This window comes from Gavia stellata, chromosome 4 (genome assembly GCF_030936135.1).
Source record: "Gavia stellata isolate bGavSte3 chromosome 4, bGavSte3.hap2, whole genome shotgun sequence".
Classification (NCBI taxonomy): domain Eukaryota; kingdom Metazoa; phylum Chordata; class Aves; order Gaviiformes; family Gaviidae; genus Gavia; species Gavia stellata.
The window spans coordinates 1,391,945-1,404,423 of record NC_082597.1 but is presented as its reverse complement, the minus strand read 5'-3'; the positions used below and the strand labels follow the sequence as shown (position 1 = coordinate 1,404,423).

At 67.3% G+C, this 12,479-nt stretch overlaps 1 protein-coding gene across 1 annotated transcript in view; it reads left to right on the top strand.

Moving 5' to 3' along the window:
* FLNC (filamin C) overlaps nt 1-12,479 on the top strand; it is a 57,634-nt gene that overhangs the window by 7,465 nt on the left and 37,690 nt on the right. The window contains 12 exon segments of the mRNA XM_059815986.1: nt 21-98; nt 468-630; nt 2,343-2,543; nt 3,692-3,829; nt 4,164-4,290; nt 4,517-4,653; nt 6,182-6,375; nt 8,918-9,031; nt 9,118-9,261; nt 10,055-10,178; nt 11,110-11,270; nt 11,403-11,493. Of these exon segments, the coding sequence (XP_059671969.1) occupies nt 21-98; nt 468-630; nt 2,343-2,543; nt 3,692-3,829; nt 4,164-4,290; nt 4,517-4,653; nt 6,182-6,375; nt 8,918-9,031; nt 9,118-9,261; nt 10,055-10,178; nt 11,110-11,270; nt 11,403-11,493 (1,672 nt within the window).

The following is a 12,479-nucleotide window of genomic DNA, read 5'->3' as shown; positions in this document are numbered from 1 at the left end:
GGGTTCCCCCTCCTCTCCAGGCTAAGGTGGTCCCCAACAATGACAAGAAGCGGACATACAGCGTCACCTACGTCCCCAAGGTTGGGGGGCTGCACAAGGTGAGCACCCACAGCACCCCCCCAACATGTGTCTCGGGGGGGTGAGTCCCCCCTGCACCCGGGATGTAGGGAGGGGAGGGGGTGGGGGGGCCCTCGGCGCCGGAGGGGTGCTGGGGGTCCCCGAGAGTATTGCAATAGGGGTCCCTTGGGGGTCCCGTTTGGGTCCCCACTGGCTATTGCATCAGGGTCCCCGGGTGGGGCAATAAGGGGTCCCTGGGGGGGTCAGCGCTGGGGGATCCCCTTCAGGACGTTGCACCGGGGGTCTTCGGGGTGTCCCGCTTCGTGTCCCCTGTGGGAGGTGTCACCGAGGTGCCGGCTGGGGTGGCATTGGGGGCCACGGCCACCCCTGACCCCCACCCTGTCCCACAGGTGACGGTGCTGTTTGCGGGGCAGAACATCGACAAGAGCCCCTTCGGCGTCAACGTGGGCATGGCCCTGGGGGACGCCAACAAGGTGACGGCACGTGGCCCCGGCCTGGAGCCCGTTGGCAACGTGGCCAACAAGCCCACCTACTTCGACATCTACACCGCAGGTGGGCTCCGGTGGCCACCACGCACGGGGTGGGGTGGGGGTCTCTGCTCCGGGGAGGTGTGGGGATGTGGCAGGGGGTGGTGGCAATGAGGCGTGGCACGGCCGTGGTGGTGCTGGGTGGCATTGAGGGTATGTCTTCATGGTGGCGTGGCCATGGCATGGCTGGGTGGCACCAAGACCATGTCCTCATGGCACGGCCATGGGACGGCCCGGTGGCTCTGGGCCATGTCCACATGGTGGCATGGCCATGGTGGTGCTGGGTGGCACCGAGGCCATGTCCTCATGGTGGCATGGCCGTGGCATGGCTTGGTGGCTCTGGTGCCATGTTCTCCTGGTGGTGTGGCCGTGGCGTGGCCTGGTGGCTCTGGGGCCATGTCCTCATTGTGGTATGGCTGTGGCGTGGCCTCCTGGCTCGGGGGCTGTGTCGTCATGGTGGCGTGGCCATGGCGTGGCCTGGTGGCTCTGCGGACACATCCTCATGGTGGCACGGCCATGGTGGTGCTGGGTAGCACCGAGGCCATGTCCTCGTGGTGGCATGGCCATGGCATGACCTGGTGGCTCTGGGGCTGTGTCCTCATGATGGCGTGGCCATGGCATGGCTGGCTGGCACTGAGACCATGGCCATGGCATGGCCTGGTGGCCCTGCGGACATGTCCTCATGGTGGCACGGCCATGGTGGTCCTGGGTGGCACCGAGGCCATGTCTTCGTGGTGGCATGGCCGTGGCGTGGCCTGGTGGCTCTGGGGCCATGTCCTCATTGTGGTATTGCTGTGATGTGGCCTCCTGGCTCGGGGGCCATGTTGTCATGGTGGCATGGCCATGGGATGGCCTGGTGGCTCTGGGGCTGTGTCCTCATGATGGCGTGGCCATGGCATGGCTGGCTGGCACTGAGACCGTGTCCTCATGGCGTGGCCATGGCATGGCCTGGTGGCTCTGGGCCATGTTGTCATGGTGGCATGGCCATGGTGGTGCTGGCTGGCACTGAGACTCTGTCCTTGTGGTGGCATGGCCATGGTATGGCCTCATGGCTCTGGGGCCATGTTGTCATGGTAGCATGGCCAGGTGGCACTGACATGTCCTTATGGTGGCACAGCAATGACACGGCCAGGTGGCACTCAGCCCGTGTCCTTGCCCTGGCTTGGCTGGGTGTTCCTCACTGCGTCATGGCCTGGCGGCACTGGGGTCACGTCCTTGCTGTGACGTGGCCAGGGATGCTGAGGTGTGGCATGACTATGGCATGGCCAGGTGGCTCTGGAACCACGTCCTCATGGTGGCATGGCCATGGCATGGCCTGGTGGCATGGAGGCCACATCCTCCTGGTGCTGTGGTCATGGGATGGCCTGTTGGCTCTGGGCCATGTCCTCATGGTGGCATGGCCATGGTGGTGCTGGGTGGCACTGAGGCCATGTCCTTGTGGTGGCATGGCCATGGCGTGGCTGGCTGGCACTGAGGCCATGTCCTCGTGGTGGCATGGCCATGGGATGGCCTGGTGGCTCTGAGGCCATGCATGGTGGCCTGGCCGTGGCATGAGCTGGTGGCTCTGGGACCACGTCTTCGTGGTGGCATGGCCATGGCATGGCCAGGTGGCTCTGGGGCCACGTCTTCGTGGTGGCATGGCCATGGCATGGCCAGGTGGCTCCGGGGCCACGGCCTCATGGCGGCATGGCCATGGCATGGCTGGGCGGCACTGAGCCCGTGTCCTCGCGGTGGCAGGGGCCGGTCCGGGCGACGTGGGGGTGGTGATCGTGGACCCCCAGGGCCGGCGGGACACAGTGGAGGTGATGCTGGAGGACAAAGGGGACAACATCTACCGCTGCACCTACCGGCCCGTCCTGGAGGGGCCACACACCGTCTGCGTCACCTACGCCGGCGCCCAGATCCCCAAGAGCCCCTTCACCGTCAACGTGGCTGAAGGTGAGACCTGCCCCGGGGGTGTCCCTGCCATGTCCCCATCAGTGCCCACAGTGGCCCCATGACACCCATCAATTCCCCAGGTGGCCTCATGGCACCCATCAGTGTCCACAGTTTCCCCATGCACCCCTGTGGTTGTCCTAGGCCCCAAGGGTGTCCCCATGGCACCCCTGTGTCCCCAGGGTGTCCCCGTGGCACCCTTATGTCTCAGGGTGTCCCCAGGGTGCCCCGTGGCACCCTTATGCCCCTGGGGACCCTGTGGCACCCTGGCATCCCCAGGGTGTCCCCATGGCACCCTTATGCCCCAGGGTGTCCCCACGGCACCCCTGTGTCCCCACAGCACCCTTATGCCCCTGGGGTTCCCATGGCACCCTCTGTCCCCAGGGTGTCCCCACAGCACCCTTATGCCCCAGGGTGTCCCCGTGGCACCCCTGTGTCCCCACAGCACCCTTATGCCCCAGGGTGTCCCCGTGGCACCCCTGTGTCCCCACAGCACCCTTATGCCCCAGGGTGTCCCCATGGCACCCCTGTGTCCCCACAGCACCCTTATGCCCCTGGGGTCCCCATGGCACCCTCTGTCCCCAGGGTGTCCCCACAGCACCCTTATGTCTCAGGGTGTCCCTGTGGCACCCCTGGGGTCCCCGTGGCACCCTTATGTCTCAGGGTGTCCCCAGGGTGCCCTGTGGCACCCTTACGCCCCTGGGGACCCTGTGGCACCCCGGCATCCCCAGGGTGTCCCCACAGCACCCTTATGCCCCTGGGGTCCCCATGGCACCCTCTGTCCCCAGGGTGTCCCCACAGCACCCTTATGTCTCAGGGTGTCCCCGTGGCACCCCTGGGGACCCCGTGGCACCCTCTGTCCCCAGGGTGTCCCCACAGCGCCCTTATGTCTCAGGGTGTCCCCGTGGCACCCCTGGGGACCCCATGGCACCCTCTGTCCCCAGGGTGTCCCCACGGCACCCTTATGTCCCAGGGTGTCCCCGTGGCACCCTCTGTCCCCAGGGTGTCCCCATGTCTCCCCCCTCTGCCCCGCGCCCCCCACCAGTGCCCATAAACCCTTCCCTGGGACCCCCCCCAACCCAGCCACCCCCCAGCACCCATGGGTGCTGCTGACAACGCTGGGTGCTGAGGGTGCCCCCGTATACCGGCAGCGTGCACCCCCTCGGCGTGCCGGGCCACGGGCCGGGGGCTGCAGCCCAAGGGCGTACGGGTGCAGGAGACGGCCGACTTCAGGGTGCTCACCAAGGGTGCTGGCACCGGGGACCTGCGGGTGCTCATCAAGGGGCCCAGTGAGTGTGCAAGGGGGGGGCGAGGGCGCGGGGGGGGGCGAGGGCGCGGGTGCAAGGGTGTGGGTGCAAGGACGGGCGTGTGGGGTGCAAGGGTGGGTGGTCCACGGCTGGGGGGGGTCCCGTGGGGGTGCCCGTGGTGGCTGCATGGGTGGGGGGCACCAGAGGGGTGTCCGTGGGGAGGGGGTGGATGGGTGCGTGATGGGGAGGAGGGTGCCCACGAGGGTTGCGTGGTTGGGGGGCACGATGCTCATGGTGGGTGCATGGGGGGAACGATGTTGGGGGGGGGGGGGGGGGTGCCCCCATCTGACACCCCCCCACCCTCCGCTTTACGCAGAGGGGACGGAGGAGCCGGTGACGGTGCGGGACGCGGGTGACGGCGTCTATGAGTGCGAGTACCACCCCAGGGTGCCCGGCAAGTACCAGGTGGCCATCACCTGGGGTGGCTACGCCATCCCCCGCAGGTCAGTTGATACCCCCCCCCCCACCCATGGGGACCCCCCCACCCATGGGGACCCCCACCCCACCCTTGGGAGCCTGGTGGGGCTGGGTGCAGACGCGGGGGGGGACCCCCCGCGTCTGCACCCAGCCCCACCAGGCTCCCAAGGGGAGAGGGGTGTGTGTGCGCCCAAAGTGGGGGGCATGCGTGGCCCCACCCCACCCCACCCCGTGCTGACGCGGTGCCCGCAGCCCCTTCGAGGTGCAGGTGGCCCCCGAGCCGGGGTCCCAGAAGGTGCGGGCCTGGGGGCCGGGGCTGGAGGGCGGCGTGGTGGGTCGATCGGCTGATTTCGTGGTGGAAGCCATCGGCACCGAAGTGGGCACCCTGGGTGAGCGGGGGCACCCGGGGGTGGGGGGCTCGGGGTGGGGGGCACCGTGGTGGGGACGTGGGGACAGGCTGGGTGGCACCATGGTGGGGACGTGGGGACAGGCTGGGTGGCACCATGGTGGGGACGTGGGCACGGAGTGGGGGGCACCATGGTGGGGACATGGAGACATATTGAGTGGCACTGTGGTGGGGATGTGGGCACTAATTGGGAGGGCACCACGGTGGGGACATGGAGACATATTGGGTGGCACCATGGTGGGGACGTGGGCACGGAGTGGGAGGGCATCGTGGTGGGGACAGGCTGGGTGGCACTGTGGTGGGGACGTGGGCATGGAGTGGGAGGACATCATGGTGGGGACGTGGGGACAGGCTGGGTGGCACCATGGTGGGGACGTGGGGACGGAGTGGGGGGCACCACGGTGGGGTCATGGAGACATATTGGGTGGCACGGTGGTGGGGACGTGGGGACAGGCTGGGTGGCACCGTGGTGGGGACGTGGGCACGGAGTGGGGGGCACCACGGTGGGGACATGGAGACATATTGAGTGGCACTGTGGTGGGGACGTGAGGACAGGCTGGGTGGCACTGTGGTGGGGACATGGGGACAGGCTGGGTGGCACCGTGGTGGGGACGTGGGCACGGAGTGGGAGGGCATCATGGTGGGGACGTGGGGACAGGCTGGGTGGCACCATGATGGGGACGTGGGCACGGAGTGGGGGGCACCACGGTGGGGTCATGGAGACATATTGGGTGGCACCGTGGTGGGGACGTGGGGACGGAGTGGGGGGCACCACGGTGGGGACATGGAGACATATTGAGTGGCACCACGGTGGGGACGTGGGGACAGGCTGGGTGGCACTGTGGTGGGGACGTGGGCATGGAGTGGGAGGACATCGTGGTGGGGACAGGCTGGGTGGCACCACGGTGGGTACGTGGGCACCGTGGTGAGGATGTGGGGACAGGCTGGGTGGCACCATCGTGGGGATGTGGGCACGGAGTGGGGGACCCCATGGTGGGGACGTGGGCATGGAGTGAGGAGCATGAAGATGGGGACATGGGCACAGGCTGGGGGACACTGCAGTGGAGACCAGGGCTGGGGGGTCACCACCATGGGGACATGGAGCCATAGTGGGTGGCACCATCTTGGGGACACGGGTACAGGCTGAGGGACATCACAATGGAGACAAGAACTTGGGGGTCACCACCATGGGGACATGGAGCCATAGTGGGTGGCACCATTTTGGGGACAAGGGCACAGGTTGAGGGACATCACGATGGAGAGAAGAACTTGGGGGTCGCCACCTTGGGGACACGGACACAGACTGGGGGACACCGCAGTGGAGACCAGGGCTGGGGGGTCACCACCACAGGGACGTGGCCATGGACCCCTATTGGGTGGCAGCACCCTGGGGACACGGGCGCAGGCTGGGGGGACCTCACCTTGGGGACACGAGTCCGGGGGTGGGTGACGTGGCTCTGGGGACCCCGGCTGACCGTGTCCCCCTGGCGGGGTGTGTCCCCCCCCCCCAGGATTCTCCATCGAGGGCCCCTCGCAGGCCAGGATCGAGTGTGACGATAAGGGGGACGGCTCCTGCGACGTGCGGTACTGGCCGACCGAGGCGGGGGAGTACGCCGTCCACGTGGTCTGCGACGACGAGGACATCAAGGACAGTCCCTTCATCGCCCACGTCCTGCCCGCCCCCACCGGCTCCTTCCCCGAGAAGGTACCGCTGTGCCCCATAGCACCCCGCTGTGCCCCATAGTGCCCCCTTGCACCTGGCTGCGCCCCATAGAAGCCCATTGCGCCCCGCTGTGCTCCATAGTGCCCCGTTGCACCTGGCTGTGCCCCATAGCGCCCCTACTGTGACCCATAGCGCCCTGCTGCGCCCCATAGAAGCCCACTGAACCCTACTGTGCCCCATAGTGCCCTGCTGAGCCCCATAGAAGCCCACTGAACCCTGCTGTGCCCCATAGTGCCCTGTTGCACCCTGCTGTGCCCCATAGAAGCCCACAGCACCCAGCTGTGCCCCGTAGCACCCTGCTGTGCCTCACTGTGCCCCATTGCACCCCATTGCACCCTGCTGCTCTCCATTGTGCCCCACAGCACCCCGCTGTGCCCCATAGTGCCCCATTGCACCTTGCTGCGCCCCATAGAAGCCCATTGCACCCCGCTGTGCTCCATAGCATCCCATTGAACCTTGCTGTGCCCCATAGCGCCCTACTGTGCCCCATAGCACCCTGCTGTGCCCCATAGAAGCCCACTGAACCCTGCTGTGCCCCATAGAAGCCCACAGCACCCAGCTGTGCCCCGTTGCGCCCCATAGCACCCTGCTGCGCCCCACTATGCCCCATTGCACCCCACTGTGTCCCATTGCACCCTGCTGAGCCCTGTTGCACCCAGCTGTGCCCCACTGCACCCCATAGTGCTTCATTGCACCCCACTGCACCCATTTGCACCCCAGTGTGCCCCATTGTGCCCTGCTGAGCCCCATTGCACCCCATTGAACCCCATAGCACCCTGCTGTGCCTTGCTGCACCCCATTGCACTCCACTGCGCCCCATTGCACCCCATAGCACCCTGCTGTGCCCCAATGAACCCCATTGCACCCCCTTACGCCCCCCCCCACCTGCAGCTGCTGTGCAGTGGCACCCACTGTCCCTTGTCACCGTGCACAGACCCCGCTGGCACCCCCTGCACCCGTGGGCATTGCATCCTGTCTGGGCACCCCCTGCACCCATGGGTGCTGCCCGCTATCTGAGCACCCATGGGTGCTACCCACTATCTGAGCACCCCCTGCACCCCTGGGTGCTGCTCCCTGTCTTTGCACCCATGGGTGCTACCTGCTATCTGAGCACCCCCTGCACCCCTGGGTGCTGCTCCCTGTCTTTGCACCCATGGGTGCTACCTGCTATCTGAGCACCCCCTGCACCCCTGGGTGCTGCTCCCTGTCTTTGCACCCATGGGTGCTGCCCGCTATCTGAGCACCCCCTGCACCCCTGGGTGCTGTTCCCCATCTTTGCACTGCCTGCACCCATGGGTGCTACCCCCTATCCGGGCACCCCCTGCACCCCTGGCTACTGCTCCCTCTCTTTGCACCCATGGGTGCTACCCCCTATCCGGGCACCCCCTGCACCCCTGGCTACTGCTCCCTCTCTTTGCACCCATGGGTGCTACCCACTATCTGAGCACCCCCTGCGCCCCCAGGTGCTGCTCCCTGTCTTTGCACCCATGGGTGCTACCCGCTATCTGAGCACCCCCTGCACCCCCGGGTGCTGCTCCCTGTCTTTGCACCCATGGGTGCTGCCCGCTATCTGAGCACCCCCTGCACCCCTGGGTGCTGCTCCCTGTCTTTGCACCCATGGGTGCTACCCACTATCCGAGCACCCCCTGCGCCCCCAGGTGCTGCTCCCTGTCTTTGCACCCATGGGTGCTATGCACTATCTGAGCACCCCCTGCACCCCCGGGTGCTGCTCCCTGTCTTTGCACCCATGGGTGCTGCCCGCTATCTGAGCACCCCCCGCACCCCCGGGTGCTGCTCCCTGTCTTTGCACCCATGGGTGCTACCCACTATCCGAGCACCCCCTGCGCCCCCAGGTGCTGCTCCCTGTCTTTGCACCCATGGGTGCTACCCACTATCCGAGCACCCCCTGCGCCCCCAGGTGCTGCTCCCTGTCTTTGCACCCATGGGTGCTATGCACTATCTGAGCACCCCCTGCACCCCCGGGTGCTGCTCCCTGTCTTTGCACCCATGGGTGCTGCCCGCTATCTGAGCACCCCCCGCACCCCCGGGTGCTGCTCCCTGTCTTTGCACCCATGGGTGCTACCCACTATCCGAGCACCCCCTGCGCCCCCAGGTGCTGCTCCCTGTCTTTGCACCCATGGGTGCTATGCACTATCTGAGCACCCCCTGCACTCCCAGGTGCTGCTCCCTGTCTTTGCACCCATGGGTGCTACCCGCTATCTGAGCACCCCCTGCACCCCCGGGTGCTGCTCCCTGTCTTTGCACCCATGGGTGCTGCCCGCTATCTGAGCACCCCCTGCACCCCTGGGTGCTGCTCCCCATCTTTGCACTGCCTGCACCCCTGGGTGCTACCCCCTATCCGGGCACCCCCTGCACCCCTGGCTACTGCTCCCTCTCTTTGCACCCATGGGTGCTATCCCCCATCTTTGCACCCCCCTGCGCTGCTCTCCCTACCCTCCCCCACCATGGGTCCTGGGGACGCTGATGCCACCCTGACCCCCCCCACCCTGACCCCCACCCATAGGTGAAGGCCTTTGGGCCGGGGCTGGAGCCAACCGGCTGCATCGTGGAGCGGCCGGCCGAGTTCACCATCGACACCCGCGGCGCCGGCAAGGGCCCCCTCAAGCTCTACGCCCAGGTAGGGTGCTGGTGGGTGCTGGTGGGTGCTGATGGGTGCTGGTGGGTGCCGGTGGGTCCCCTCACGCCCCCACCCATTGCCCGCAGGACGCCGAGGGCTTCCCCATCGACATCAAGGTGAAGGACAACGGGGACGGCACCTACCACTGCGTCTACGTGCCCACCAAGGCCATCAAGCACACCGTCATCGTCACCTGGGGGGGCGTCACCACCCCCCGCAGCCCCTTCCGCGTGGGTGCCATGGAGGGGGTCCCATGGGGTGCTGGGGTGGCTATGGGTGGTCCATGGGGTGATGGGTGTGGAGATGGGGGTCCAACGGGGTGCTGGGGTGGCCATGGGGTGGCCTGGGGGGTGATGGGTGTGGAGATGGGGGTCCCATGGGGTGCTGGGGTGGCCATGGGGTGGCCTGGGGGGTGATGGGTGTGGAGATGGGGGTCCCATGGGGTGCTGGGGTGGCCATGGGGTGGCCTGGGGGGTGATGGGTGTGGAGATGGGGGTCCCATGGGGTTCTGAGCTGGCCATGGGGGGCCCATGGGGTGATGGGTGTGGAGATGGGGGTCCCATGGGGTGCTGAGCTGGCCATGGGGGGCCCATGGGGAGATGAGGGGCCCATGGGGTGCTGAGCTGGCCATGGGGGGCCCATGGGATGATGGGCGTGGAAATGGGGGTCCCATGGGGTGCTGAGCTGGCCATGGGGGCCCATGGGGTGAATCGTGGGGAGATGGGGGTCCCATGGGGTGCTGGGGTACCGGGATGAGGATGAGGGTCTGGTCCATGGGGTGCTGGGGATGGAGACAGGATGCTGGGGTGGGGATGGGGGTCCCATGGGTGATGGGGATGGGGTGCCAGGCATCCAGGCATGTAGGATGTTGGGGTGCCAGGTGTGGGTCACGGAGGTCCCATGGGGTGCTGGGCACAGAGATGGGGGTCCCAGACCCACGGGGTCCCGGAGAGGGTGATGGGGTGTGTGGGGTGCCAGGCCTGGGGAGGGGTTGACGGCACCCTGGGTGCCCCGTGCCCGCAGGTGAGCGTGGGGGAGGGCAGCCACCCCGGCAGGGTGAAGGTCTACGGGCCGGGCGTGGAGAAGACGGGGCTGAAGGCCAACGAGCCCACCTACTTCACCGTCGACTGCAGCGAGGCCGGGCAGGGTGGGTACCCACCCCCGGGGGGGCACCCAGCACCCACGGGGAACCCTCTGTGGGCATGACGCCCATGACCTGTATCCCTGGTCCATCATCCCTGGTCCTGCATCCCATCATCCCATGTCCATCATCCCATGTCCATCATCCTTGGTCCTGGTCCATCACCCTGTCCCAGCATCCCTGGTCCAGCGTCTCTGGTCCTCCATCCTTGGTCCTGGTCCATCACCCCTGTCTCAGCATCCCTGTTCCATCATCCATCATCCCTGGTCCTCATCCATCATCCCATGTCCACCATCCCTGGTCCTGGTCCATCACCCCTGTCTCAGCATCCCTGGTCCATCATCCATCATCCCTGGTCCTCAACCATCATCCCATATCCGCCATCCCTGGTCCTGGTCCATCACCCCATGCCCCAGCATCCCTGGTCCTCCATCCCTCATCCCTGGTCCTGCATCCCTCATCTCTGGTCCTCATGCACCATACCTGATCCATCATCCCTGGTCCAGCATCCATCATCCCATGTCCATCATCCTTGGTCCTGGTCCATCACCCCGTCCCAGCATCCCTGGTCCTGCATCCCTCTTCCCTGGTCCTCATGCACCATCCCTGGTCCATCATCCTTGGTCCTGGTCCATCATCCATCATCTCTGGTCCTGGTCCATCATTCCTGGTCCAGCATCCAGCATCCCTGTTCCTGCATCCCTGGTCCTGGTCCCTCATCCCTGGTCCATCATCTCTCATCCCTGGTCCATCATCTCTCATCCCTGGTCCATCATCCCTGGTCCTGGTCCTGCATCCATCACCTCCGGTCCTGCTCCATCATCCCTGGCCCATCGTCCCTGCTCCTGGTCCAGCACCCCATGTCCATCGTCCCTGGTCCCACCCCATCCCCTGGTGCCACCCCAGGGGAGCAGGGTGACGGGGTGACACCTCACAGGTGACGTGAGCATCGGGATCAAGTGCGCCCCCGGCGTGGTGGGGCCGCTGGAGGCCGACATCGACTTCGACATCATCAAGAACGACAACGACACCTTCACGGTGAAGTACACGCCGCCGGGCGCCGGGCTCTACACCATCATGGTGCTCTTCGCCAACCAGGTACCGCGCACCCCTCCGGCCCCACACCGGGTGCCCGGGGTGTCGCCTCCCTGCCTGCTGAGGTCATGGGGGGGGTTCTGTCACCATGTCACCGTGTCGCTGTGTCACCGTGCCACCGTCTCGCCACCTCAGGAGATCCCCAGCAGCCCCTTCCGCATCAAGGTGGACCCGTCCCACGACGCCAGCAAGGTCAAGGCGGAGGGACCTGGGCTCAGCCGGACCGGTGAGGGGATGGGGTGCCGTGGGTGCCATGGGGCTGTGGGTACCATGGGGCCGTGGGTGCCATCAGGCAGGGGCTGTGGGTGCCGGGGGGCTGTGGGTGCCGGGGGGATGGGTGCCAAGGGGCTGTGGGTGCCGTGGGGATGGGGCCGTGGGTGCTGGGGGGCCGTGGGTGCCATGGGGCCGGTGCTGGGGGGCCGTGGGTGCCATGGGGATGGGTGCTGAGGGGCCGTGGGGGCTGTGTGTGCTGGGGGGCTGTGGGTGCCATGGGAATGGGTGCTGGGGGGCTGTGGGTGCCGTGGGGCAGGGGCTGTGTGTGCTGGGGGGCCGTGGGTGCCATGGGGATGGGTGCTGGGGGGCCATGGGTGCCATGGGGATGGGTGCTGGGGGGCCGTGGGTGCCGTGGGGCAGGGGCTGTGTGTGCTGGGGGGCTGTGGGTGCCATGGGGATGGGTGCTGGGGGGCCGTGGGTGCCGTGGGGTGGGGGCTGTGTGTGCTGGGGGGCTGTGGGTGCCGTGGGGATGGATGCTGGGGGGCTGTGGGTGCTGGGGGGCTGTGGGTGCTGTGGGGATGGGTGCTGGGGGGCCGTGGGTGCTGGGGGGCTGTGGGTGCCATGGGGATGGGTGCTGGGGGGCTGTGGGTGCCGTGGGGATGGGTGCTGGGGGGCCGTGGGTGCCGTGGGGTGGGGGCTGTGTGTGCTGGGGGGCTGTGGGTGCCGTGGGGATGGATGCTGGGGGGCTGTGTGTGCTGGGGGGCTGTGGGTGCCATGGGGATGGGTGCTGGGGGGCCATGGGTGCCATGGGGATGGGTGCTGGGGGGCTGTGGGTGCCATGGGGCAGGGGCTGTGTGTGCTGGGGGGCCGTGGGTGCCATGGGGATGGGTGCTGGGGGGCCATGGGTGCCATGGGGATGGGTGCTGGGGGGCTGTGGGTGCTGTGGGGATGGGTGCTGGGGTGCCGTGGGTGCTGGGGGGCCATGGGTGCCATGGGGAT